At 37.4% G+C, this 27,816-nt stretch overlaps 12 protein-coding genes across 12 annotated transcripts; 5 read left to right on the forward strand and 7 right to left on the reverse strand.

Moving 5' to 3' along the window:
• Positions 1-73: 73 nt before the first annotated feature.
• BDF20DRAFT_885912 (major facilitator superfamily domain-containing protein) lies at positions 74-2,751 on the reverse strand. Its single transcript, XM_053081956.1, has 8 exons — positions 2,393-2,751; positions 2,229-2,312; positions 2,060-2,124; positions 1,809-1,965; positions 1,646-1,727; positions 715-1,504; positions 482-621; positions 74-414 (listed from the first exon to the last, which is right to left on the reverse strand). Exons 1-8 carry the CDS (start codon positions 2,671-2,673, stop codon positions 208-210), a joined length of 1,806 nt encoding a protein of 601 aa, XP_052933468.1. The 5' UTR covers positions 2,674-2,751; the 3' UTR covers positions 74-207.
• An 840-nt stretch (positions 2,752-3,591) lies between these two features.
• Positions 3,592-4,675, forward strand: BDF20DRAFT_838001 (uncharacterized protein; the record flags this gene model as incomplete). The annotated part of the gene is made up of 6 exons (XM_053079110.1): positions 3,592-3,708; positions 3,809-3,911; positions 3,994-4,034; positions 4,140-4,246; positions 4,323-4,538; positions 4,642-4,675. The coding sequence occupies 6 exons, from the start codon at positions 3,592-3,594 to the stop codon at positions 4,673-4,675; spliced, it is 618 nt and encodes a 205-aa protein (XP_052933469.1).
• A 609-nt stretch (positions 4,676-5,284) lies between these two features.
• Positions 5,285-6,968, forward strand: BDF20DRAFT_885922 (uncharacterized protein). Its single transcript, XM_053081957.1, has 4 exons — positions 5,285-5,774; positions 5,846-5,984; positions 6,067-6,246; positions 6,331-6,968. Exons 1-4 carry the CDS (start codon positions 5,406-5,408, stop codon positions 6,528-6,530), a joined length of 888 nt encoding a protein of 295 aa, XP_052933470.1. The 5' UTR covers positions 5,285-5,405; the 3' UTR covers positions 6,531-6,968.
• A 196-nt stretch (positions 6,969-7,164) lies between these two features.
• Positions 7,165-8,587, reverse strand: BDF20DRAFT_915480 (PRP38 family-domain-containing protein; the record flags this gene model as incomplete). The annotated part of the gene is made up of 6 exons (XM_053084324.1): positions 7,165-7,543; positions 7,642-7,917; positions 8,005-8,119; positions 8,202-8,213; positions 8,297-8,343; positions 8,457-8,587. The coding sequence occupies 6 exons, from the start codon at positions 8,585-8,587 to the stop codon at positions 7,165-7,167; spliced, it is 960 nt and encodes a 319-aa protein (XP_052933471.1).
• A 378-nt stretch (positions 8,588-8,965) lies between these two features.
• On the reverse strand, positions 8,966-9,325 carry BDF20DRAFT_825227 (uncharacterized protein; the record flags this gene model as incomplete). The annotated part of the gene is made up of 1 exon (XM_053077956.1): positions 8,966-9,325. The coding sequence occupies one exon, from the start codon at positions 9,323-9,325 to the stop codon at positions 8,966-8,968; it is 360 nt and encodes a 119-aa protein (XP_052933472.1).
• Positions 9,326-12,418: 3,093 nt separating this feature from the next.
• BDF20DRAFT_885927 (putative platelet-activating factor acetylhydrolase ib alpha subunit) lies at positions 12,419-14,815 on the reverse strand. Its single transcript, XM_053081958.1, has 9 exons — positions 14,523-14,815; positions 14,270-14,432; positions 13,901-14,201; positions 13,654-13,831; positions 13,482-13,578; positions 13,283-13,414; positions 13,092-13,202; positions 12,861-13,018; positions 12,419-12,783 (listed from the first exon to the last, which is right to left on the reverse strand). The coding sequence occupies exons 1-9, from the start codon at positions 14,558-14,560 to the stop codon at positions 12,711-12,713; spliced, it is 1,251 nt and encodes a 416-aa protein (XP_052933473.1). The 5' UTR covers positions 14,561-14,815; the 3' UTR covers positions 12,419-12,710.
• An 849-nt stretch (positions 14,816-15,664) lies between these two features.
• On the reverse strand, positions 15,665-17,280 carry BDF20DRAFT_825202 (endoplasmic reticulum vesicle transporter-domain-containing protein; the record flags this gene model as incomplete). The annotated part of the gene is made up of 7 exons (XM_053077954.1): positions 15,665-15,981; positions 16,066-16,375; positions 16,440-16,624; positions 16,679-16,813; positions 16,873-16,924; positions 16,993-17,099; positions 17,184-17,280. 7 exons carry the CDS (start codon positions 17,278-17,280, stop codon positions 15,665-15,667), a joined length of 1,203 nt encoding a protein of 400 aa, XP_052933474.1.
• A 493-nt stretch (positions 17,281-17,773) lies between these two features.
• BDF20DRAFT_885946 (mitochondrial carrier domain-containing protein) lies at positions 17,774-19,523 on the reverse strand. The gene is made up of 6 exons (XM_053081959.1): positions 19,217-19,523; positions 18,927-19,122; positions 18,777-18,850; positions 18,568-18,703; positions 18,374-18,499; positions 17,774-18,307 (listed from the first exon to the last, which is right to left on the reverse strand). Exons 1-6 carry the CDS (start codon positions 19,370-19,372, stop codon positions 18,018-18,020), a joined length of 978 nt encoding a protein of 325 aa, XP_052933475.1. The 5' UTR covers positions 19,373-19,523; the 3' UTR covers positions 17,774-18,017.
• Positions 19,524-20,923: 1,400 nt separating this feature from the next.
• Positions 20,924-22,036, forward strand: BDF20DRAFT_825150 (uncharacterized protein; the record flags this gene model as incomplete). The annotated part of the gene is made up of 1 exon (XM_053077951.1): positions 20,924-22,036. One exon carries the CDS (start codon positions 20,924-20,926, stop codon positions 22,034-22,036), a length of 1,113 nt encoding a protein of 370 aa, XP_052933476.1.
• A 439-nt stretch (positions 22,037-22,475) lies between these two features.
• Positions 22,476-23,982, forward strand: BDF20DRAFT_915488 (uncharacterized protein; the record flags this gene model as incomplete). Its single annotated transcript, XM_053084325.1, has 4 exons — positions 22,476-22,979; positions 23,059-23,244; positions 23,330-23,434; positions 23,503-23,982. The coding sequence occupies 4 exons, from the start codon at positions 22,476-22,478 to the stop codon at positions 23,980-23,982; spliced, it is 1,275 nt and encodes a 424-aa protein (XP_052933477.1).
• A 717-nt stretch (positions 23,983-24,699) lies between these two features.
• BDF20DRAFT_885958 (PUA domain-containing protein) lies at positions 24,700-25,792 on the forward strand. Its single transcript, XM_053081960.1, has 5 exons — positions 24,700-24,755; positions 24,837-24,989; positions 25,070-25,167; positions 25,240-25,444; positions 25,519-25,792. Exons 1-5 carry the CDS (start codon positions 24,745-24,747, stop codon positions 25,598-25,600), a joined length of 549 nt encoding a protein of 182 aa, XP_052933478.1. The 5' UTR covers positions 24,700-24,744; the 3' UTR covers positions 25,601-25,792.
• A 23-nt stretch (positions 25,793-25,815) lies between these two features.
• On the reverse strand, positions 25,816-27,308 carry BDF20DRAFT_885965 (uncharacterized protein). The gene has a single exon (XM_053081961.1). It carries the CDS (start codon positions 27,274-27,276, stop codon positions 25,954-25,956), a length of 1,323 nt encoding a protein of 440 aa, XP_052933479.1. The 5' UTR covers positions 27,277-27,308; the 3' UTR covers positions 25,816-25,953.
• Positions 27,309-27,816: the final 508 nt, after the last annotated feature.

Below are 27,816 nucleotides of genomic sequence, written 5' to 3' on the forward strand. Positions count from 1 at the left end.
GTTCATGTAGACAATTTGCCCGCAAGATTGTGTTTTCTCCTCAGATACATTAAAATACGCTCCAGACCTTTGCGTCTGGCATAATTGTAATTTTTATTCTTTTCCTTTGCCTCTTTGTTGGAAACGCACACTCCTGAAGTTTAAAACATTTTATATTGAGAATTGCAATTCTTTAAGTTGTTCTACAATGTAATATAATTGTACATATTATTTTCGTCTACTGGTGCTCTTCTTTGTAGACAAATCAAAACTTTCAATAAATAATGAGCATAAAACTGTTAAGCAACTCAACCCAGCGCAGGCAATGTATGTATACTGTAAACCAACTTGATATGCGTCAAGAACGACCTCCAATACGTCTGGAGGTAACAGCTGACGTACTTCTGTGATTGATTTTCGAGCAATATCAATATACTACAATGATAGAAACCAGTGAGATAGCATAACTAAGTGTTATGAATTGCTCGAATAAATGACTTACCAAATCCGCATCAGACCCTGTAAGTGTTTCAGTAAGAATGTGCTTCACTACACCTTGAAAAATAGCCGATGTGAGCGATATACCGATGACGGCGCCTACCGACCGGAAGAGATAAGACATTGAGGTAACTGTTGCCATTTCTATAAAGATAGGGAAGCCGAATGATGATTCATCATTGTCAATGGGAGTATAGCTTTTTTATGTTTTATGCGACAGGACAAGACTCTACAAACCTGAATGATCCACACAGCTATGCATAGCGATCAGTGTTGTGACAATAATTGTTCCCATAGACAATCCATCTGCCATGAGACATATAAACATAAACCATGTAGGTGTTTGAGCTGACCAACAACTGTAACCTATCATGGAAGCCAATCCGACAAAAGACATAAAGATAGTAATCTTACGGTATTCTCCTACCCGTGACATATACCTGCCTGCGAGAACCGAACCCAAAGAAACAGCAGCTACTTTAGGAAGAACGTAGAAACCAGCTTTTGAAGAGCTGAAACCCAATAGAGTCTGAAAAAACAAAGGAGTTATATAGATAAGGGAAGTGGTAGACATGGTACACCACAAATTTGTCAAAGAGCAGGCAAAAGGCGTTCTACTGGAGATGATCTCCCATGGCATGAGTGGGTGAAGAGCGTATTTAGCCTCAATGATACAGAAAAGCACGACAAGGACGATAGAGATCGAGAAACAAGATACAACAATTGAATCAGTCCAAGGACGAATGTTACCACCTAAAGAAGTAGCAATCAAAAAACTAACGACGGCCAAAACGATGGTGATGGCACCTGCGTAATCAATGCGCTTGAGCCTTTCACGGAATGTTTGACCAGCATTTATTCCACCTAGGACAGAGGCATTTTCTTCCTCTAAGTTATAGTTGGTCAAAATCCTTGTGGCCACGTAAATGGTGATGAGCAGTAAAGGTAGATTGAGGTAAAAACAAAAGCGCCAACCCACTGAATCACTGATAAATCCTCCTAATGGCGCACCTACAACGGAGCCCGTCTGCAAAATGAATGAGATGTAGCCCGAAAAGTGAAATTTTCTGTATTAGTTCTTTTCTGTTCCTGTTTCTACGTTTGATTGCTACGTGCCACAACATGTGTGTACAACAACAGGGCCGTATAAGAGGTGAAAGTCACTTACAGCGTAAGCGATGTTACCATAACCTTGAAATTTTCCACGTTCTCTCAAAGGTATCAAATCAGCCGTGATAACAGTAGTCATACTGTTATTGGATGAACATGTTAGATCAAAATCACATCAAGGCACGTCATTTGAGACAGAGTCATAAGTTAGTCTACTATACCAGTTTATTCCACCTCCACCTATACCAGCAATGGCGCGAGCTATAACCAGCGCCCATAAACTATTCGCCATACCGCACAACAAGGATCCAATGAAGAAAACAGTGCTTGCGAACAACAAAGCTGACTTGCGTCCAAACACGTCTGAAATGCGTCCATCTATTTGAAGAATCATGGAATTTCATTCAGTTTGGTTTGTTAGAGTCATTGTGTGTATTCTGTAAACGTAAGAAATCTAGTCTGCTTCATTTACATAGCGGTTGTAAAGCTGTATAACTCAACATATAGGAGGTAGCAATCCATATAATTTCGTTTGATCTATGTAATGAAAATAAGGTTTATGCAATGTTTATTACTTGTGGCACACCTACAATGGATCTTAAAAGAACCTTATTTTGACAATTTGAACAGTATATACACACCTTTTGAAATCAGTACCAATTTTTGGGTAAATAGTAGCCACGATGGATGAATCTAGGGATGATAATATCACAGCTGTGTATAATCTACAAAAGAGTTTTCAGAGGGTGAATGAGAAGCCTTTTTTTTTTTTTTTCTTCTTCTTCCTGATTTGTTCACGTCATACCCAGCAAAGACAGCATAAATAGATGCTCCATTCAAAAGATCAGATGCAGTACTTGTAATACTAGCAATTTCATTTTCAACAATACTACTGTAGGTAACAACGGTTGGAACTGGCGAGGCACAGCGGCCGACTACTTTATTGCTTAATTGCTTAATGGTGTCTGCTTCCTCTACACAACCAATTGATTCGATAGTATCTTTGGAATTTTGCTGTGAATGATATTTGGTGGAAGCAGAACCTGCTAGTAGCGGTGAGGCTTCTTCCTGACCATAGGATTTCATCTTGTTATGACAGGAAAGGAGGTTACAGGAATTGAATAGGACCAAGGGTATAAATAGTCGGTTATGAAGAAAAGATACTAAGGGAATAAAAAGATGTAGACACTGATTTAATGTGTATTCTCAATTCATATGCAGTTTCTGAATCCCATACGTGACTCCCCTTCCTTTCTCCACAAATGTTCTAAAAGCTATCGGTGTAACTTTCGGATATTGGTAAGATGATGAGTTGCTAAGATGTGCCCCGATAACCCGGAGAACTGTGTTTATAAGAACGTTTGTTTGTAAAGACTGGAGTATTTGAAATCAAGACTTATACAATTACAACCCTTTACTAAAAGCTTGAGTGCAATGCTCAATTTGTCAATGACAAGTATCTGGACGCATCTGAAAAACGAAGAGATGCATAAAATGATAGACCGATAGGGTAGAGCTTTTCGTAACCACTACAAACCCAGTTTATCAATTGACAATAGCTGTACTGCATAGATGACATACACATAGCCAATATATGATACAAAATAGACAAGAGACGAAATAATAAACATTCTATTTTTTTCAGTACTGCATTATATTGTTTCTGATCTGTTTTTTTAGGCATTTTGCATGAACCCTAGGGTGCAGCAGTGACAAAGAAAGAAGAAAGAAAAGTCCGCGATTTGGCTGTTCAAAAAAGGGTTTCGCGTTCGCTTTCCCCTTGGCTGATTCGCTCAATTAAAATTCTTTTTGGGTGTTTTTTTTTCATTTTTTTTTTTTTTCTTTTACAACGGAAAAAGCCCAGTCCTCCAGCATCTTTTTAGCCTACGCTTTCTTAATTTTTTTTTTCTCAGTTAGTAGTCAATCGTCATAGATTCATAACTTGGATACAATAAAAATCGTAAAAAAATGAGTGAAGACAACAAAACAATCCTTAAAGAAGAAATGGCTGCCACTACAAGTGTTCCTCAAGCCCGCGAGAACCAACAACAATCAACAGAACCAACAAATAACTCTACAGCTGGTACAACTGATAATGGTACAACAGACGATATCGATAAGGTAAGACTCCCTTTGCGACCGATCAATTTGAACATTCTGGTCAACCATCTACAGATCGAAGACTTATCTACATGACTTTGATCGGCCAAACGTTGAATAGGAAGTGGAAGCAATGAAACAACGCGTAAAGGCTATGGAAGATGAAGCAGCAAAATTGCGTGACATGCAAGCCGAAGTTGAAAAACAATTGCATCCGGAAGAAGGTAAGAAACCCCATATTTTTGTTGTATTACGGGATAATACAGTGTTGGAAACTAATCTTTTTATGGATTCTGACTGCCGCAGACAAAGAAACAGTTGATAGTCGTTCAGTTTACGTTGGCAATGTAAGGAAACAAAAACAAGATGAAGAAGAAAGAAAATGGCTCCCTTGCAACATCTGCTTCTAGAAAAGCTCAACTGACGAATAACATTTTTTGACTATTGAATAGGTTGATTATGGTGCTTCACCGGAAGAACTCCAAGCTCATTTCCAATCTTGCGGTACCATCAATCGAGTTACCATCTTATGCGACAAATTCACTGGACATCCCAAGGGGTAAAGTTGACGGAAGCATCTATTGCCTCTCGCAAGATACATTTATTAACTTTATGCATTTTGAAATGGATGATAGTTATGCTTATATTGAATTTGCCGAGCCTCAGTTCGTTCAAGCAGCTTGTGCCTTGAATGAAAGTCTATTCCGTGCACGTCTATTAAAAGTAACACCTAAACGTACAAATGTACCAGGATTCTCAGCTCGTGGAAGAGGAAGAGGACGTGGAGGTTTCCGTGGGGGTTTCCAGCCTTACTACGGTCATTCACCCATGTATGGATATCGTGGTAGAGGGTACGTATATATTTATTTTATTTTATTTTTCTTTTTCGGCAGTCCATTGATCATTGCTTAACTTAAATGTCTTTTTTATATTTTTCTATGTCTTTATTTTTAGTCGTGGCAGAGGTGGTTACTATACACCTTATTAAGTTCTCTTCGTTTCTCTTTTTGGTCATCAACTTTTATATTATTACCGTTACAATCCAGACTTATTTTTATCCACGGTTTTACAACAGATCCGTCACTCCTCTCCCCTTTTCTCTTACTTTTCTTATTTGATATGCTGTTACTCAGCACCACTTTGCAGTTTTTGTTGATTATCATTGCAAGGAAAAAGGAAGAAAAGCAGTTAAAAAAGAAAGAGTGAACATATCAAAATTTGAAAAGAAAGAATGGTCATTAAAAACCAAAAAACCAAAAAACCAAAAAAAAAAGAGAAACCAAAAAAAAGAGACTACTTAGTATAGTTTCGAAAGAAAGAAAAAAGAAAATGGTGCTTTTCATAAAAACATTGCAGAAAGAGTAGGGTTAGGGTTAAAATGGGTTGTTCAATAGAGCGGGACCTGTACACAGAGGTGTGTATAAGGATGTGTGTGTGTGAATCATAGACAATGTATCCATTTCTTTTAATTTCTTTGTTAATTTTTAAAACTCACAAAAGAATTAAGCTTTTTTTTTTTTTTTAAAAAAATCTCTATCTTTCAAAGACTTTTTTCAACTTTACCTTTTCTTTCCTACCTATTTATTTTCTATACCCCTATTTTTTATTATTTCTTCTTTGCACTTTCCTTTCCTTCCTATTCCTTCCCCCTCATCCCCTTATTACTTATATACCTTTTAAAAACCTATTCTTGTATCTGTTGACAAACTAGACTCTGAATGGATAGCTATCAACACAGAAAACAAAATAAACGTAATAGTATGTTGGCTTATGTACCTATTCATCGTCGACAAGCTGAAGAAGACAATGAGGCCACATTAATCCCTCCGCCAACCCATCATCATTACAATAGCCACAATAACCAACGTAGTAGCATGAATAGATACCGTTCATCAATAAGTTCTTTTAATGGCAACGGAGCTGATGACCATTTGCAAGTAGAGTCAAGTGTCTCCACCGGTTCTAACGCAACTATCAACGGTAACAAAAGAATGTCCATGGGAGGAGGTTCCCGTCGACCGTTATCTATCAATCGATATCATTCCAACAGAAATAGTTTTATGGGTGGTGAGGACGACATTGATTATGTAAGATTCATACAGAGACATGGAGAAAAAAAAATAAATAACCTTAGAGTCAACTCATCCTTTGTTTTTAGATGCAGGATTATGAGAACGACCAAGCTGAAGATTGGGAAAACATTCTTCGTCAATATGATAGATATAGCTACCAGGATGAAGACAAAAGAAAGAGCCGAAGAGCAAGTCGACTCTTGGATCCCTACCAGGATTCAACCGGTAAGACAAAGCGTAATAGCAAATGGAAAAGGGAGTCGATTTGGCCAATCTAATATAAAATTGCCTCTTGAATGGATGATAGTCGAGGTGCCTATCGTAGATGAACCCACCTATATTTTGGATTGTTATGATTTTCCGCCTGCTTTCAAGACGCATCATCTACATGATATCTTTAGGAGTTATGAAAGCAGTCGTGGTGGTTACAAGATCAAATGGTTGTCTGACACTCGTGCTTTGATCATTTTCGATCATCCAGCAACAGGTAAACAATTCTAACAAGCTTGTTAAACAGTTATCTGTCAGTAAAAACTTACTAAATCCGAACCACATGTATTATTTCAAAAAGCCAAAAAAGCTTATATTGATAATGTCACACATGCCTTAGCAAAAATCCGTCCTTATGATGGTCCCACCGATTTCTTGAGAGATATCAATAATAACAGCAGCAACAGCAACAGAGCGAGTCGTCCTATGTCAATGGATTTGAAAAGACAGTCTTTCAATTATCATTCTAAATCAAACAGAAATTCTATCAAACGTAAGTGAAATTAGCTAAAGATCACAGTATGCCTGCTGCGTAAACATACTGAACTTGCTTTTGCCACATTTTACCATTGTAGTTGATGACATTGATATTAAAAGACTGAGCATTGCTCTTTGATATCATAGCTTTACTTGTTGCTTTGTTGGGCTGGTACTTATGTTCATGGATGTACAGCACATATCAGTTGCTGAAGAATTTACGTGAATAAAAAAATAATCTTTATCGGATTTCCCTTTCGTTGAATGACATTCAGACTACGGGCTGAACGAATAGAAGTGCTTAAAATGTCTATCACTTTTTAAAACGATTGCCTTCTCTATACATATTCTTTTGAAAATGCTAGGTCGAACGGGTTCATTTTCTAAAAAACTGGAAACAAAAAAAAAAAAATAAAAAATTTACAAGACAAATTATTCACCATTCCTTACATCTTTTAAGCTTTGCTCTTAAAACGCCAGATTCACAAAGAAACCGTTTCTCTATTTAATCATTTATTTTCTTTTCGTTTCTATTTCTACCTCTTTTCTTGTAGATAAAAATTTGAGCATTTAAGAGTCTTCTTTTCAAAAGTATTATTCTCGTTTGTCATGAGTCCATAAAGATAACTACCATCAGTTTTAGGAATACGACAAACTCTTATCTTCGCCTGGATGTAGATCTGCTTCTAGATCTTTTTGGATCATCATCATATCTATCGCGACGACGACTACTGTTGCCCCTACGACTAGCTTCATAATAATCGTCCAATTCGTCACTCATATTTCCTCTTCTGTCTCTTCTATCACGACTACTGCGGGGTGATCTCGATCTACTGCTCCTTCTTCGATAGGATCTATGTCTGGATGTGCTTCTAGATCTTGACCTAGAATCTCTTCTTATAAAATCGTGTCTAGACGGGCTTCGCGATCTGCTTCTACTTCTACTGTATCGGGCAGGTGGAGGACTAGCTCTTGGTTGTCGCCTGTAGTTATCATCTTTCTCGTCATAATAATCATCGTCATATCCCCTTCCGCCTCTAAATACCCCCAGTTGAAAAGCAAGATGTCAATGATAGGTTTTACAGATTGGATAGTTTTAAAAAATAAAATAGAAAAGAAGAGCATTACAATTTACCTTGCCTTGGCTCTTCTTTGCTCAATGTCGTATTCTTGCAATTTCTTTTCCAAGTCTCTTGCAATAGGAATTGGAATGCGCGGTAACATGGTTCCTTGGAACTTCTGCTCGGTTATGAGCATACGTATAAACTTACCAATAGTCACCTTTTGAGGATGAAGACCACTAGTAATAGTAATTTCTTCGTCTTCTTCAAGATAGTATTGAAACCAATCCCAAAGCTGAGCTGGAGCACACACATAACGTAAATAGAGGAAACCAATAGCACGAATGTATCTAAAAGAAGGATAGGAGAGTAGCACAAAATCAGCATAAAAGATAACAGAAGTAGCAGTTATCAACAACTCTTTTTGATTACTTTACGGTGAGTCCTCATGGTCGACCATATTTTCAATTTGTTTAATTGTTAAACGCAGCGTCCACAGTTTGAATAAGCAGCAATAGGCGGTTGAGGGCTGGTTACCTTTGATGAAGGGTGCTGACGAAAAATAGGAATTTGTGTGTTAGGTTTATTTCACTGAATCATGGACGAGGTATTCTTTTTAAAACGTACTACTCACTTAACACGTGAACTACACAGAAAAAAAGAAAGCGTAAAAGGATGTCAGTTTCTTATGTGCAAATCAAAAGTATGCAATGACAAACTACTTTTTACCTTCATTATAAATCTCGTCAACTACCTCATGAAAAGTCTTTTTTGAACTAGAGAGAAATGGCATAGATAATAATGATATTAGGAGATTATTCGAACAGAAGAGTATGGTCAAGACGCGTATTTGGGAAACGTTGTCATGCCTCAAAATGTCAACACTTACTATAGAGATCTGAAATAAGGAGAAGACAAAATATTTTGATAGATGATGGCATTGAGATTCATTGTTGTCTCATTACCCCAAGTCTCAAGTGTGTTACTTGCTTTCTTGGAAGCTTTTTTGTTTGCTGACATGTTTTAATATCCTTTCTCTCAATGATGAGACACTAGAGAAGAAATAGAAAAAAAAAAAAAAAGCATTGGACTTTTCAGCAAATCTGGCAGTCATTTCTATTTTCCATTGGCAGAAAAAAAAATTACTAAATTTGGCAGTAATTATAATCTAAAATGGGGTGCAGTTGCCAAGTACTGTATTGCCGCCGTCAATGGGTCACTTTTATGAAATTCAGTTGGTCACTTAGTAAATTTATTGTGTGGGTAACAAGTTTGGGATCAAATAGGTTCTTTATTCAAGCACTTATCAAATAAGTTTACAGAATGTTGAATACAATTTTTAATATGCTGACGAGAAACTTCTTCACAAGATTCAGTTATTCTACTAATAATCAGAGTTTATGTGTCTTTCAATGCATGACTTTTAACCTTTGCCTTAACAAGAGCATTGTCCATAACAATACGATGCCCTTGCATATCTGGAAATGTGCCCATAATATCCATTGTGCCAACAATGAAGTGCGTATAGTGAGCACCGGTAGTTCCATCAGGAACTGACACTCTATCACCTGGTGCTTTACGCTTAGTCGCTCCGGCTATTTCTCTCCTCTTTACGTTGTCCAGTTCTCTCATGGACACATTTATTACGCCTGCGGAAGAGATAGCTCCCCATACTGTATGAAATACAGCTCTCCCTGAAGGCGTTTCTACGACAGCAGGCTCACCAACAGCCGACAGAGCTCTTCCACGACAGGTCATGTTTATGTCGAATTCTGACTCATTTAAAACACGCAGTTTTGACAGCCTCTTCAATAGTTGCTCTTTTGTTCTCATCAAAAAAAAAAACTCGTCAAGTGATCTTTATGTCTGTCGTCTAGTTGGCTCACAGGGCGAAAAGAAACGAGGTTCGTTCAGTTGTGAGGCACATATCCTTCAATATTCTGTAGATACTTTTGCTTACATTTTCGTGCAGTATACTGATTGACGTTGGGAGCCTTCGCAGCTTTCTTATGTTTTGTCTAGTTTTTCTAAAATAGCCTTTATAATCTTGTTGTCAACTCAACATTTTATTTACATAGTGAGTTTGAAAGAAGGAGAATATTGGAGCATACTGGTAGCATGACTCGTGCACAATGAAGAGAAGAAGAGCTGAATTGGAGCACGAAGAAGTGCCATCTGAGGAAAATTCATTGACTACTCAAGGGCTCCTTGGGAGGTATAATATACATTCACAATGTTGAAGAAAGAAATGAGTTCAAAATGAGTGGTACATATTTTGATTCACAGTGAAAGATAAAAGCTCGAAGGGTTCTTTGTTATGTAATAGGCGACTCATGAACATTTTTAAAGGGCGGTTTCCTTTTCATCAACAAACGAAAACGCACCGACATCTTTTGCAAAGGATATACATTATTGAGAATCTAGTTTGATAGGTTTATTATCGATTTGTTATCGTAAAATATGTATTTTTACTCGTGGTGGAGACGGGTCAGAATATCACTACAGACGAAGTAAGATTGACGTTTAGGATTTCGCAGCAAATGTACGAGCCGCCACTGCAATTTTTTAGATAGGGTCTACCTGTAAAAATCGAGCCAGTTTCGTTATAGCGATTGGAGGATCCTGTTAAGCGGTTGATGAGGTGACTTCCTTGGTTTTCTACAAAAGTCAGTAGGTCTTCCAGTTGACTTCCAAATCGACACGCTAATTGCCAACATGTTTTTTGCAGCGTTGACGTCCCGGTTCCAAAGTATCGAACAGGTTTTGCAGGCAAGGATACTTTGGCCGGGAACTGTCTTCAATGCTTCAAGATTGTTGGAACGACAATTATTGCATATTCGAGAGGTTTTGTATTCATCAATTGTTATCGTCAGTAAATCGCCAGCAGCCTCTCTTCGCGTGAAAGCATCCCAAAGAACCCCAACGGCACCAGTTTTGTGGCCTTGGATGGGCACGGCAGGTTTCCCGAACATGCCACTACCAAATACAATCAGAGGGACCTTTCTAATGTCGCCTACACTGAAGGGGTCAGGCTTCCACTTGTTCTTTACGGAATTGCTATGAACCTCTGTAAATATTTTGTGCAGATAGTGGATGGTGTACTTGTCATTTAAAAACCTTACCTATCTTTTTTTGCGATAACTTCGTCTAGTTCCCTCGCTTCATCTTCTTTCTTCTCTTCCTCTTCTTTCTTCGTTTAGAAAAGGCCGTTCTGTCATATTCTTCTTTAGCCATCTGTCTCGATCCTTTTTCTTCTTCAACCTCAATTGCTTATTATACTTTGTAGTTCCCATTGATAAGCATATTGACCATATTGTCGGCGGCACGCTTCCGACCCTTACTTATAGTAATCCTGTGATATTTGTGGTTGTCATATGTTTTTTAGTGAACGCGACTTATAATTGATATGAAACTGCAAGGTGAAATGAGTCTCCTTTAGTCCTTTTATTATACACTGAAAATCAGAGAGGGAAGCGTTCATAGCGAACTGAATGTTTGAATTGACAACAAAAGAAAGAAGGAAAGGAAAGAGATACAAAAAAAAAAGGAGCTAAATACTCGTTCTCAACCAGTAGGAATGCAGCATTATGTATGCGTATGTCTTTAGAGTACAAGGTTACGTGTATAGGTGTTATCACGATTCTATGATCGTAATAACGAGTCTAGTTTTTGCAGATGTGTCTAATTCGTCTTTATATTATAGGAGGTATGGAAATACCACAAATGCTGGATGAAATCACGCAAATACTGGGAAATCATATACTGAGTGCTCCGCAGGGCCAGAAAAAAAATCATCATTTGTTTTGGCATCAGATGATCGTTTGGCGTCATGTTGGACATTAAAGACCAACAGTAACTATCTTGTATGACTATCTATGCGATATACTTCTAGGGCACCAGGTGATAAAGTGTCAGTTCCTGATGGAACTACCGGTGCTCACTATACGCACTTCATTGTTGGCACAATGGATATTATGGGCACATTTCCAGATATGCAAGGGCATCGTATTGTTATGGACAATGCTCTTGTTAAGGCAAAGGTTAAAAGTCATGCATTGAAAGACACATAAACTCTGATTATTAGTAGAATAACTGAATCTTGTGAAGAAGTTCCTCGTCAGCATCTTAAAAATTGTATTCAACATTCTGTAAACTTATTTGATAAGTGCTTGAATAAAGAACCTATTTGATCCCAACTTGAAGTGATCAACTGAATTTCATAAAAGTGACCAATTGACGGCGGAAATACAGTAACTATAGCTTTTACCTCTTAGCTGTTACTAATGCCTTTAAGTATAAATGATGGATAATATTATAAAATATAACCAAATTTTTCAAATAGATGAAAAGACGAACCTACAAAGGATGTCAATGTAAGCATAACGACTATGATCAAAGCAAATACTGCCATACATAATACTGAAACCGTGATGGAAGTTGACGATAAGATGAACGAAGAGCTGTATATCGAAGAAAATCTTGATGTGAAAACCAAAGAAGGTACTGCTTCTGAAGATGTTGAATAGATTAATAGCGCGATAAGATGAAAAAATAACTCTTCTGTCGCTGTTTTTACAACCCTGATGAATGGTAAGAAATTTTAAGATCCTCCTAAATAACTGTCGAAGTATCGAAAATATGCAATAGAGCAAATAGCGTAGTTTTTTTTTTTTTTTCTTTTGATTTGCATAACTCGAGCATGGAATCAGTTAGAAAAGCTACCGCTGCTAAAGGAATCACGGTAAAATCGGTTTATCAATCCAAACACAACGGAAAGGGTTTGGCACTCTGAAGAGGTAGAGAAACGGACACAGTTTCAAAGCCAAAGGCTGAAGTTAGTGACTTCATGATGAGACTTGTTGACAAAAATGCACAAATAGCTATCAAAGCAGCAGCAGCAATTTATAAGACATATATTGTTTTCCCAACGGAGGCGAAAATTAAGACGGTCTAAACACAGTATACAAATTCTTTTCTTGACTTTTTGTTGATTTTATATTTTGTTAGATCTTTTGGAGAAAGAGAAAATATTAGACATTCTGATACAGAGTTGATAAACAATTAGAGATATAGAAGGGGGTGGGGAAGATCGAAAAGCTTCTTGGTATTTGGTAAGAAAAAGTGATGTAATATAAAGAGGTATTTATCGACATTGCCATAGTTTGATTGTTTGGTCTACACTGCCTGTAGCAACAATGGGACTTGTTTGGCAGTAGCTACAATCATTGAAGGAAGTTGTAACATGTGAGCATACTGGATATATTAGATTTTATTTACTGCACGGAATACTTACGCTATGCATGTCACAAAATGTGAATGTGCTTCTAGTGTTTTGGTACAACGACCTGTCTTTAAGTCCCAAATTTTCATTGTTTTATCGTCAGAAGCACTTAATAAATATTTTCCATTTGGATGAACTACTAGTCCTCTAATCCAATTGTCATGTCCAACCTAACAGTTACGGATTGACGACAGATTATCGTTAACATTCCAGATTCACTTTGGCTTGTTCTCTATCATTTACCATTGTATGTAATAATTGTCCGTTTGAATTCCATAACTTGATCGTTTTATCTCTTGACCCTGTCATGATATATTGACCGGCGACAGCATCTTTTGCAGACTTGTTGTTAGTCTGTACCATAGCAATGACTGATAAGTATAATTGCACCCATTTTCATATCGAGTAACCACGCTTAAAGTTCTATTATTTACCTCTTCACCAATGAGTTCTTGAATGAAAGGATAAGAGTTGATTGGCATGAAAATAGCACATTCAACAACATGCTCGTGTCCTCTAAATTCCATCTTTGTTTCAGCTGATTGCACATCCCATATACGAGCCGTCTTAATACAATCGAGTGTTAAGTTGCTGCTGGCTTTAACTATTTTTCTGTAAAAGTGTCCATCGTACCTGATCGTTCGAAGCTGTAACTAAAAATCTACCATCTTCACTAGGTGAGACTGCTCTTACCCAATCTAAGTGTCCAGCCAATGTCTTGATACAGTAACTATCAACATAATAAAACATCGGTTTTTAGATACAACATTCATATGTACCACAATTGTTTACAAATATGTTCTACCCTGATGCTGCATCCCATAGTTTGATGGTTTTGTCACGTGAGCATGAAATGATCGTATCTCCAGAAGGTAAGTAGTTTACAGAAGATACACTATGATCGTGGCCAAAGAGTGTCTTGACACACTTATAATCATTATTAACGTCCCATACTTTGATTGTCAAGTCGGCAGAACATGAGACTAATGAAATGGTGGATATTTAATACATAACCATAAGCAAATGCACCTATGCTCCTTCCATGCCCTTACCAAGATAATTTCCTTTCGGGTCAAATGCAATATCTTGCACCGACTTGGTATGGCCTTTTAGGGTTCGTTCAAATTCACCTGTTTCATAATCCCATATTTTAATTGTTGTATCTTCTGAAGAAGAAGCTAAGATTTGATAAACTGGATGAAAGATAACACAAGTAATTGGACTTCGATGACCTGTCATGCTTTGCTTTTCGGGAGGACGAGGTATCCAATCGACCGAACTTGTTTGTTTTCTGATAGGTGCATTATTGATTTCTTCTTGCATTTGAGCTGATTTTGTTTCCAATTCCATTATCTATTACACATAAAATATTAAAAATTTCATTTACATAAAAGCGACCAACTATTGAACCGGTTATTCACCTTCTTTTGTAGACGTATAACAGAAGTCCACTTCTTTTCTAACAGTCCTGAATATTTTTGCTTTGGGTCAGAAATGAAATCCTCATTATGTGTTTCAGATTTTAAAGTTTTAAAGGATTCTGTAAATCCACTCGTGCATAAGTAGTCTAAGATTGCTTTATGTCTAATGCGGAAATACCAACATTTTGTAAATATTTGTTTAGAAAAGCATGTTTGAACAGAAAGGAAAAAGTACTTGCGATTGTCAACTTACAGTTCATCTTTCTGTCGATCGGACAAGATACTGGTCATATTTATCTCTGTTAGGAAGAACGGGGCTATCCCAATATAAAATAAAGTTTTTTATGTGATGGACACGAAAAGCTGATATGAAAAGAGAAAAATTCCAAATACAAGTGGTTATATATGAAATAAACAGAAGTAAACGTCGTTTCTGTCTTATTTTAATGGGAAGGGTATCAAGGTTCAAAGATGAAATTAAGAAAGGAAAAGAAACGTTTTTAAAAGAGAAAAAAATTAAAAAAAGCTGGAAAAAAAAGTGACGCCGCACTTTGAATTATCTGTTGCCCTCACAATAAACATCAATGGCTTTCGAGAAGCTACACAGAAGTATTACAATTACAAGTCTTTAACAGCTTGAAAATACTGTGTAATGGTCCATTCTTAAGTAGGCATAATTGCAAATTATATATATAGCGCAGTGGAAACGCGAACTTTGCGAATGGTAACTTAGCACAGAAAAGTTGCTTTCATTTAGGAGACGTTGATGTAAAATCATCACTCTCTTACTCGTAGAATTCATATAAAACTCTTTCAGAAGGATGACGGCCTTATAAAATTTATAGCAAAGTTCAGCCAAATTTTTCACTTGATTGTGATTGGTTGTGCCTGAATTTGTCCCTCACTGCGAAACTTTTACAGCGTATACGAAAAAGAAGTGTAGGAGCGGCGAAGATATATACTGACTGTAATATGACTGCCTTGTCATTTATATAACTTACATCACCTTTTTAATGTTTTACTGTGCTTGCGTGTTGTGTGTCCTATTTGCTTACGAAGAAAAAATTAGACTATCTATACCAACGGTTTAGGAGTTGTAGATAGCAAAAGTTTTGGATCATCCATGTATAATGAGGCTGGCCATTCATCAGTATTAACTGAGTAAAAAACGGTTACTTATAAGGTACTATTTCATAAAAGGTTAAAAAGAAGTCGGAGCATTGTTTTTAATTGTATGAGAAAGAGCGCCAAGTAATAAGTAGGCACTACGCATCTTACCGGCATGAGTAGCATTGCCTGACAAAACTGCTATGTTAAATGCAACAACATTGAAAGATAGAGCTATTCGTAGATCGGGTTGATTGGAATGTCTAAGGCAGTGAGGTATTTTATTATTTACATCGTTTTTCTTTGTTTGGATATCTTCTCAGCTGTATAAAGGATGTTGTCGACAATTTGAGCAACGCTGAAGACACCACCTACAATTGCACACAGGCTGGTTAAGAGGCTTCCAAGCGTTGGTCGTGTTTCTGAGTAGAGAACACGCATTGGGGAATGGTCCAACATGAAGAAAACTCCAGGAAGGCCACCCCTAGGGGTCACGACTTGATCCTGCTTACTAACGGAATATTGGAACGTTCGAACCTGTTTTCCAGTCAGGAAATCAAATTCGGAGGCAACGATTTTCAGAAAGTATTGGTACATCATAGCAGCTAATACAGTTAACAACAAAAAGTATCACGTACGTTTCAGCTTCTATAGTTAGTATCTTTGAACTTTTTTCTTTATTGACTTACCATCCATATTTCCCCATTTCGTCTTATCTAACGGGTTGATTATACTTTTCAGTTTTGTACGCTTCTGTAAGTGAGCTTGGTATTCGTGTGTGCCAAATTGCAAATGATGTATCTCGTGCATAAAATTCTGATTAAATTGATTATGCAAAAATGAAGACATGTCATGGATATGGGTTCCTCCTTGGTTGAAAGCTCGGCCGGATGAAAAGTGAAAGTTTCCACGAATTTTATTCACGGATAATGTACCGTGCATTCGACAGCCTTCACGCGATTGTGCATTCGTTTTTTCTTTCCAGTTCTCTTTAACACACTGTTGAATAACTTGTTACAAATGTTTCCAAAGTATTACTCATCTAGTATGTCTATTGACTTACTTGTTCAAAATTATCAGGATTGGCACTCCATCCCATATCAGCGTACGCACGTTGAACATCAGCACAAGTGTTACAACAAGGATCTGTCTCGCCTGCCACATTTGCTCCGTAACAAGGTCCACAATAATCTTCTGGTTGATTCTCACCATTTTCCATAGCCAATTGAGCAGCATTATTACTTAAATCTAGTAATGGATGTTTCTCGTTTAGCAATCCCAATCATATCGTCTGTATATTACCTTGATGTGAATTTCTACCTTCTGATTTTTCCTTCAAGATTGGCTTTCCACTGGAATCAAGTCTCTCTTTATATACATCATGTTCATATTCACTAATTTGCTCACCACTTTCATCCATGATATCCAAACTGAGCACTGAAATGACATAATAATCAGCATCAGCTTCAAAACGATATCTGTTTTGTTGAACTTACTGTAACAGGGAAGGTGAGGGAAAGTTATATCAAAAGAGATAGGAAGTTTTTCCTGAGAGTAAATGTCTTTAAGAACCCTAAAGAAAATTTCTGCCTCTGTGTTGTCTGTTGCGCCTATACCTGTTTTCCTCCATCTACCATAATCTCTGAATGCATAGTCGGTGTCAGATATCTAAATAATTCAAATAAAGATAGAACAATAATAATGACAAAGCTGATCATTGTAACTGTGAAAAAAAATGGAAAGTTGAAATATTGGTGAAAACAACAGTTTCATGTCTTCAACAAAGTAATATGTAGTTTTCTTTTACCAGTGCCACCCGTTGCTGTACGAACTCGAAAGTCATCCAACGTTTTAGCATGAGCATCAAGGCTCTTGAACCGCTTCAGGAGTGATTTTGATACCATCTCTATAAAAAGCTCAACAACTTGCGTTTAAAACTGATGAACTTTCCCTTAGTTAGTTTGCTTAGAGTGTACAAAGACAATACTAGACGTTGTTAAACGTTGATCAAAGTGCGATGTTGTAGGAGGTGTTAAGTGTAGTTCAATAATTATTGAAATCTAATCACCAGAAAAAAGCACTGAGCTTTAAATAACCAGGATACTTAGGACAGAAAGAGAATATTCTTAGTATGCATGAAATCAATCAGTTTCACTTCAAAGAGTGGTGAAGCAAACGTAGACGGCGGCAAGAGGACAGAACATACTTCACTACAATATGATTAAAACCCTTGGTATGCTTTTCAATGGCTGAGAACTCACATAAGCAGCTTGTAGAGTTACAGGACATAGGTTGTGAATTAGGTGGTTTAGGGTTTGAATACTCGTTAAATTAACAAAAGTCTAAATAGCAAGAACAAAATTTATTGCAAGTTATTTGTTAGGCAATTTCTACTAGCTCGAAATTAAAAAAACCTTTTAAACAAAAAAGTGGCATTACTGCTATACTGTTCAAATTCCTTTTATTATGGTTACCACATATCATACGTGTATAAGGGCCATAAAGAAACACAATATAAGAATTGGAAAATGTACACGCGGAAGAGGGACAGAGAGGGATACGTTGTCTATAAAATGGTATCCACCTCTTATAGTATGCATTGTAGAGAGTATTTATACAACTGTCGTGGATCAGGGGTAGCTTATTTCTTTATAGTAGTTGAAGAAAGCGGTACTGTGACATCTCCTTCCTTCATCTTTTCATGAAAAACATCAAGCCAAGATTTCACTTTTTCATAAACCATGAATGTAACGGCTTGACCTGGTGCTACTCTTAACAATCTCGGTGTCAAACCCTTATAAAATGCTCGGGGCCCTTCTTTCGTCATGATTTCTGAGGTTACTGTTTTGAATCTTTCCCATCCAGATCCCGTAGCATTGGACTTTTGAATACGGGTCTTGATAGTGTCGATGGGTGCATTTGAAAGAGGGCCTAATTATGGAATGATGCATACTTTGTTAAAGAAGGCCATCTGGTACAGTATAAAATATGGCTTACCCATAGCGCCGGAAACACCGCCGAGAATTAAATGTTGATAAGAAGGTAGCTCTTCCAAATTTTGGTATCTCTTTGCCATCTTTTTGAATTCTTGGTAAGCAGTGAAATTAGCGGCTTGGTTGGTAGCTATCAAATAAGGCCATACAATGTCAGTATCTTTTCAACCCTCTTCTTGTACCAACCCTATTTGTTACCTTGTCTCAAAGCAGTGAGTGTAACACCCTTGTATAAGGCTCGAACACCTTCTTCACGGACGATAGTATAAGCAGCGTGAGGAGCATTACGATATTTAGGTATATCCAAAGGATCAGCCATGGAGTGCCTTTGAGCCTGCCACAATAAGCAAAGATAATTAACGGCTGATATTATATACCTGTAACTAGATTCGAATCTAAAGCAATACCTGTAGACGGATTTTGATAAGGTCCATAGGAGATACCACTAAAACAGCTTCTGTAGTACCAGCAGCGAGACCGGCTAATAGTCAGGGTTTCCTTTATTAGTCATTGCTCTTGCGTATGTCACCCCCAAATTGTAATAAACTACTAGTTACCTAAAAATACAGCAGTAGTGCTCACTTTTCCAGTGTTGTCAGCCATCCATTGCTTATACAATTCAAACGAGCTGAATCTGATAGCCATCTTGGGAACAATACCAGATACGACAGCGCCTAGACCTTTGTATAAAGCCCAGAATGACTCATGACGAATAATCTTTGCACCTACCCCGAGAAAGCCCAAGGGTTTACCCTAATAAATCATAAGCATTTGCTCGGTTATACTGTACATAGAGCCGAAATATTCTTATCCTTCACCAAAACCTTCTTTACTAATAGCAACTTACAGTTGCGCTCCTAGCTGTGTTCTTGGCTAGCTGCATTCTGACTTTGATTGTGTCGAGAGGATGGCAAGTACATGCCTCCATAAAGCCAGCAGCACCACCGGCAACCAAATGGGTAACTAAAGGCGTTTTCTGTTTATTTTCAGCGTTTTTACTCATGGTTATTGAATGTCTTGGTTGTAGTTCCTCTCTGTTTCTATAAGGAAAATGCAATGATGATATCAAAAAGTCGAAGAAAGACAAAATGAAAGAAAAGGTGGATCAGGGATGAAAACGAAAAGGAAGACCTTTATTTTAAAAAGAATTTATGTATAGAGTGTAATTTTCATGTGCTTCCCGAATATCCCGCATACACGATTCCTCCTTTTATTTTTTTTTTTTTTTTTTTTTTTTTTTTTACCTGATCGCCTAACTTATCATCATGCCTTGTAAAAGGCTAAACACAAACACACGCGCACAAACACACACACTCACACAAATGCATATCACAACAGCACGTAACGGCGCCAATTAACCTTGATTATTCAGAGCTTTGAGAAAAAGCACCCTTATTTGGAGCCAATGAGAAACTGTTTGCATAACAGCAAATGTGGGGTAAATCATAAAATCATCGGAAACCATCACATGTTACATTTTCGTTATCAAATGTATTGTATTACCATTCCATAAGAGGAAATGCTAGTGACGTTTAGATGAAGTCCAAAGAATTGTGCTTACCGAATGTTTATTGTCAAATAGAATATAAGGTTCGCATTACCCAACAAAAGGTCAGTTTCTGTAATATCTTGTTATCATTTTCTGTAGTGTCTCCAGTCCAAACAAGTTGAAGTAATCAGTAAATGAGTTCCAAAAGGTTCAACTTAGGAGTGCAAATTCTACTTAGTAACCTTTCGAGACATTGCCTTCTACAGCTTCAGCAACTACTATTCTAATGATGAAGCCTTACACATACAGTGACTATTTGAGCTGAAAGGATTCCGCTAAATAAGAACAACAATTTGTGCTTATCAATCAATTGCTTATTCTGATTCAGTACCTCAAAACTTCAAAGCGTGGGAAGTACTCTATAAGGAAGTTTTTTCTTTTAATTTTACAAACAGATTTGTATGCTTCAGCTAAATAAACTACGAAAAAATTTCCTTTAGTTTGTTTGTTAGACTGCCAGTGGGATGGAAAAACTGCTTCAATGTACTCGTTGATTTCTTTCGTCTTTTCACAGAAATACATACAAAGTCATTATTATCACTGTCGAAGTATAACTTAGTAATGTCTTTCAAAAATGACAATGGAGAGCACAATAAATTGGAGATGGACACAGCGTCCGCATCTAGCCATTTCAATAATTTAATGTGTAACCAGCAACCGTCTGTTACAAAATACAATGATTTGGCACCGCAACATGCAGAGTCATTAATAGAATCTGATAGCTCGTATACTAACGCAGCCAATATAACGAACACAGTGTTAACGAGCACTATCATACCATCAATCAACAGTAAATTTCAAGAACTTTGTCGACTGCTGAAGTCTAGATCGACTGAGCTTCTCAAGTCAACAAAAGCCAGTCTGGATAATCTGTCTCAGCCAAAACACTTTTATAGAGGCAACAATAGCACAACAACGCTACCGCCTATACTTGACGATGTCATGCTGATAAAGAAAGCAATCACTAGCCTTTCTCCACAGAAACAATTGCTACTATTCAGCGAGATGATAGATGCAGAATGTACGAAAATCAACAGCCTCGACGAAGAGAAAGACGCCGTTCGTCATATCGACCTATCCATTTCTGAATGGCTCGCCAGAAACGTTCCTTCTGACCACTACACTCTTCTACAAGATCTTTTGGAAAAGGACGATAACGTTTTCTATAAAATGTTCACTTACGAAGCACAAAAAGCTCTCAAAAGGCTCGCTTCCAACAATCGACATGGCGACTATGAAAGTGAAGCCCAGTTCTTACTCGCCAATTGTTACGGCACAGGAGCATTAGGCGTTCCGATTTCAACAGAGAAGGCATTTACACTCTATCTGTTAGCTTCTAAGCAGAGTCACTTAGAGGCCATCTACCGCGCCGGAGTATGCTATGAATTAGGCTTGGGTACCAAGAAAAGTTATCGACATGCAGTTAATTTTTACCGTAAGGCTGCCTCAAGAACACATATCTCCAGTATGTACAAGTTAGCCATTATCTATCTCAGAGGGTTCTGCGCGCAACCGGTCGACATAAAAGAAGCCTTTGTGTGGTTACAACGCTCAGCATACGTAGCAAAAAAGTCAATCCAAGAGCATCCAGAAGTACTTTATGTGTTTGCTCTGTCACAACTGCCTAATAAGGAGTTTAATAAAATGAATGCTGTCACAGATGTACCGTATGCTCTTGAACTATTGGAGATGACTGCAAAGATGGGCTATTTACCAAGTCAACTGAAATTAGGTGAGTTATATGAGTTGGGCAGCAGCGACAATACGTTTCCGGTGGTAGAAGTCAATGATGTTTTATCTATTTATTGGTATACGCAAGCTGCTCAGCTTGGAAGTGCGGATGCTGCATTAGCTTTGTCATGCTGGTATTTGACTGGTTCGCAAAAGGTGCTTCAGCAATCAGATCGAAATGCCTACCTGTGGGCTAGGAAAGCAGCAGCATCTCAACAGGCTGAACGTTGGACAATCGCAAAGGCGAATTATGCAGTTGGGACGTACATTAAAGAAGGCATAGGTGTTCACAATGAAAAAGTCGAAGACTCCTTTACATGGTTTAAACGGTCTGCTGCTCTTGGGCACTTAAATGCTATCCATATGGTTGAAAATTGCCATAAATAAAACTAGTCGTTTAGATAGTTTCATGTCATTTTTGAATATCATAAACTTTTTTTTTTTTTTTTTTTTTTTTTTGCATATTTTGCTGTTGGATATTCTGATGTCATGAGTTTCAAAAAGAAAGGTAAGTGACGACATGAACAAAAGGTTTCAGTCATTCAAGGGAACTGTTAAAAGGAAAATTATCTACCAAAGAACAATAGCCTATACTCGTTGAAGTTTTTTTTTGGATTTCTGTTTTTAGGTATTGGAGATCTACACGCTCATTAACAAATAAAGCAAAAGTAGTAAAAACAATCCAGAGAACATAACAAAATCCTTAAGAATAAGCTCTAAATTCTTTAGTTCTCTTAGCAATCTGTTTCCTTCTTAATCCTTCTTCAGTTTTATGTTTACTTTTTTTTTCTTTCTTTCTTGAAAAGTATTATTTTGATACATCATCATGTTGGTAGTGGAAAAGCATCAGCACGATTTGATAGACCGAAATCGCTATATGAAATCGCATTTGATACCAGTGGTTCCTTATCATCAGCAGCCAGTCATGATGGTCAGGCCCACGGTCACGACTTCTAAATTGAAATATCCTCATCCTAAAAGCAAAAAAACCCAACAACAAAAACAACAAAAACAACAACAACAACCAGCGTCACCACCACCATCACCTCCTTCCATTTTCTTTGCAAAGACATGTTCAAGAATGGTTCAACATACCCAGAATTTTAACAGTAGAAGAGCAACATCATGCAGAAGTGTTCTATTGCCTACGTCTTGTTCCACCACGTTAAAAAGGCAGAAATTTCGTAGAGTGTCACCAACAAACAGCAGCAACCGCAAGTCTTGTACTACTGCTGCAACCATAACATCTAACCAGAACAATAAGAAGGTACAACAAGAAAAGTGCCCCTTGGTAGCCTTGGAAGAATATTTAAAAAAGCTCAAAGAAAAGGTAGGGTTTACATAACATAATGCACACTTGACATGCGCTTTGCTCCGAAAAACTGATGGACGACATGCTTTCGATTTAGACTGCACACAGCGAAGAAGTCATCAAGAATCAGAATGAGGAGATTGCAAACATAAGGAGACTCTCTATGACCTCAAGCCAGTTAAAGACTAGAAGCATGAACGAAGATGCTGAAATAGCTGTCAGTAATTCGACAATGCATAAAAAGGAAGATGATAAGTTGGAGTTAATCACGAAAAAGATAGAGGTAAAATAGTGATCCATCAGAAAAAACAGTACCAAATAAGTAAAAGATCAAGTAAAAAGTAAACAACGAAATTGCATATAAATAGAGCTTAAACTTGGATCATAGTGATAATGCATTGTCGACAGTTGATATCAACGATATGGTATCGAGATACACCACACAAATAAACGAGTTACAATGCATCATTAAGGTAAAAAAAGAAAAAAAAAACTTGACTTCATCGTTTGCAATAACCTGACTCACCTGCAAATATGATAGGCAAATGAAGAAAATACTGCTAAACAGCTCGAAGAATATCAGCGAAAGATTAGCGAGAAAGATGATTGTTTACAGCGCGAAAAAGAACTTCATAAGCAACTCAAGGAACAGTATACAGTGGAAATGAATAGATTGAAGCTTGAGCAGGAGAAGCAGCTTCGTGAAATGGAGCAACACCATGAGAATGATTTAATACAGCTCAGAAAAGAAATCGAAGAGTTGAAGAAGCTCAATCATAAAAGCTTGGACGATGCTATCGAGAAAGCCTTGTATGAAATCGAACAGGAAGAGCACAATCATCCTCCTACAACAACATTAGGACAACGCAATCTGAGAAATGTGTCGAGCAGTAGCTTCAAAGATAACCAAAAGAAAATAGCAAACCAACAATGGTATTCCGAAAAATATATACCTTCACAAGCGATCTCTTGGCCAGCGCCTCAAACTTCTCCCAACTTAAAAAAGCAGTTCCATAAATAGCAGCATAACCTCCCTTTAAAACCGCATAGCTTGTATTATATCCTATTCTTCACTGCATTTCACTTTCCGGTCTTAATAAACAATTCATATCCATTTTCTCTGCAGAAATACCTAGCAATACAAAATCAAAGTATCAAGTATGCAAGTATAATTCTTTTATTCATTTCACAGAGGCTAGAGCTTGCTATATGTTTACTGATGCTTATAATGATCTCTACTTATTCCTTCGCTAAGAGGTATTACAACCGCCGTTGTTGTTTTAATACTTTCCATTGAACTACTGTATTTTTGGTTTTGATTCATTTTAAGACTTTTTTGTATAGGTGCTGTCGGTTCCCTGAACCAGGCGGCTTAGAGATGCTTACGCGTTTAGGTGAATTCATTTGCAAAACCTCTTATTTTGCACGTTTCTGCAGTTTTAATTAGCTGCTGCTTGAATTTTCTACAATACTCAAGCAAGATAGATTATTCTGTGCTAAACACAGTATATTTACCTTGTTTGAGTTGGAGTAAGTCGAACATTTAACATGAGTATTTTAGTCAGAAAAGATACAATCCTAAAAAACTATGCCTACAATCCTAAATTTACTCTTGAATTTGAAGCAGTTCCTAAAGAAGTTCCGCCTGTCATTGGGTTTCAACTTTTTCATATTGACTCACGCCGAAAACAAGAAAAAAAAAAAAAAAAAAAAAATAAAAAAACAAAGCGCCTTTTGATCCCCTTTCCCTTTCTATTATCTTTTTAAAAAAACATTATAAAAAATGTTCAAAAAGTAAATTCTTCATTAAAAAGCTACGTGCTATTGTGCTATCACAGTTTTATAAACAACTTTTTTTTCAAACCATTTGTTTAGGTTCAGTTTTTCGGATAACATTGCTGGTCAATCGCAACTCAAATCTTCTGTTCAAAGAAATGTTCGTACAAAGTTAAATGAGCAATACCCAAAGATCGAATCTGTATTAGAAGAATTGATGCCCAAAAAGACACCAATTGTTCAAATTAAAGGGTAACATTCAGATTATGAGAGTACATGGCGACATAGCGTTGAGGTTTATCGCTCACAACAGTTAAAATTCATGCAATTAGCCATGAACATATCAGTTTTCTATCTGTCAACGGCGAAATTCTTTTCTTTCAACATTTTGATGGACCTTTCATTCCAACTCTTGCATTATTACATAAATGTAAACTCTTCTTGGTTCAATGACTCATCTGATCATCGACCTATCGCATAACTAACCATTCATCTACTATAGATCCTGATATTCTTCCCAAGTTACAAGTAGACCGTGGTGCTATCAAGTTTGTTTTGTCTGGGGCCAATATCATGTGTCCTGGTTTAACATCAAAAGGTGCTCGTATGGATGCTGATTTACCAGCTGGAACTGTTGTTGCCATCATGGCCGAAGGCAAAGAACATGCACTGGCCATTGGTTTACTCAAGATGAGTACAGCAGATATGTAAGTACATGATGTTTTAAAAATTGAGAAAAACTGAGGGTGGGCTGACCATGACGAATTATTCCAATCGATAGTAAATCTGTCAACAAAGGTATTGGCGTCGATAACATCCATTATCTCACTGATCCACTTTACAAAGAAGTCATTCACGTATAGAGGAAAAGATGCAGAATCCTAGTTTATTAATTACATCGCTTCATCACGAAAAGAGAACGAATTTGCTCCAACCGCAACTTAGCACTAAAGACCTTTATTATTATGAGAAAGGAAGCATCATCATCTCAAACTCTTGTTAGAAAATATAATTGAATAAACGTCATTGGAGGCAGTTCAGTTGAGAAAGAAGAACAGTTTTTATTTTATTTTTATTTTTTTCTTTCTATTTTAAATAATTGATTTGAAGGGATATATGGTCAATGAACATAGGCGAAGGAATAATGCAGATGTACAATAGAAATGGAGTATAAAAGAGGATATACATGGTAATGGAGGAGTTAGAAACGAAAAACCTATAGTAATGGTTGTCGTTCAGATGATAATGGGGAAAACGCGAAAAGCTTATTGAAGCCACTTTTGACAATGCCTGATAACTTCTTGTATAAATACTGGAAACAGGAAAATAGAGATTTATTCTTTCTAGGAGAAGCATTTTCTCTCTTCTTACTTGCACAAGCTTCTTGAGTTACTTTGCCTAATTCTTCATCAGTGTGTTTCATAGAAAAAGAAGGATAAGTTGATGAGCGAAATGGTACCGTCGCGGGTGCCTCCACTGGGGCGGATGAAACACTACTGCTTTTATCCGAAGATGCGCTAATGTCTTCGTCGTCTGCTGCTGCTGCTGCTGAAGTAGGACTCGAGATGAAATTAGTAATGGAGCCATACGACATGGTCGCTGATGATATAGTCTCGGGCATAGGGGATGGAATAGTCACTTCCTTATTGTGCGTACCGCCATTCGTCTGATTCATGATATCAGCAAACGATTGATATGACGTTGGGGAACACGTGTCATCTAAAAACAATTTTTGGCTAGAGAAAGGCGATCGGGTCACGGGGCTTGCTGGAGATGTTTGTTGCGTCAGTGCTGCTGTTGGAGTTAGTGTGGCAGTGGTAGTGGTATCGTATAAGTTTGTTAGGTTAATGATAGAAGATGATGATGACGATGAGGGTAATAAATAGATATTGTGATGTTGTTGTTGATCACTGCAGTTTGAATTACAATCAAACGCGATTTGTCGTTCAAGGGGATCCTTTCCAGAGTCTGTTTCAAGACTGCTGATACTACTGCTTCGACTTAATGTATTTGGATCTTCAGGTAGAGATGAGGGTGAGAGTTCTGGTGTTTCTGCGGCTGGGGATAAAGAATCAATATCAATAGAGACCGCATCGTCAGTGTCATGCTGCTGGTGATCTGTTTGTTGAGGTATTGGGATTTCTATTGAGAGCATGCCGTTAAAAGGGGCACTTTGTTGTTGGTTTTTGAGTTCGACGAGTTCGTGTTGCAACTCAATATAGTCTGGTACTGGTATGTGCATCAGCTCCTCGTATTTTGTGTTTTGTGTTTCAAATAAGGATGGGGATAGAGCGGTGGCGGTAGAAGTAATGTTATTGTGACGACTATCGTCATAGCTATTCGTATGCTCGATGGGATAACTGGGCTGCATTGTTTCAGAACAAGGACTGAGAGTGTAAAAGTTTTTTGTTGTTGTAGTCCAATAATGATCGTCGTCATCGTCGTCGTCGTAGTCGTCGTCAAATTCATCATCGTCAAACATGTATTCTTCTTCTTCTTCTTCTTCTTCGTCAACATCATCATACTCCTCTTGGTCCATTGTATCAAATTCTCCATATTGCTGAATGAAAGGAGGAGTAAACATAAAGTCATCACCTGACAAAATGACAGAAGGTCTCACTGGTGTGATACCTAAGAGTGTTTGTTGTGATTTGCTATAGATACTATGCATATGCCAATTTTCTAAGAATGAATAAGGAGAAGATCGACGTTTCGAAGGATCAGGACAGGCCTGACGAGTGAACTTGTTGATTGTCGCGTAAAACGCTCGATTGGCTATCTCGAAATTGTTTGCATCGCACCATCTTGACTGGATTGGGTCAGACGTTGCAGTGTTAGGATGCTGTTGATTTTTATGGTTCTGTTCGCTTTCTTGTTGCTGTGAATCGTGTCCTTTTCTGTAATAATAATTTGATTCGATGAAATCGGCGGGTTTAAGGTCAGGAACAAGATTCGAGAGAGGCGGTAGTGGTGCGGTTGCTGCTATCATTTTCTTTATTGAACTACACTTTAAAATATGTTTAGACGACAACGATCACTCTATTACTATGCTATGAATACTATTCTATTACACTAAATC

The sequence above is a fragment of the Mycotypha africana genome (assembly GCF_025528875.1).
Source record: "Mycotypha africana strain NRRL 2978 chromosome Unknown BDF20scaffold_9, whole genome shotgun sequence".
In the NCBI taxonomy this organism is placed as follows: domain Eukaryota; kingdom Fungi; phylum Mucoromycota; class Mucoromycetes; order Mucorales; family Mycotyphaceae; genus Mycotypha; species Mycotypha africana.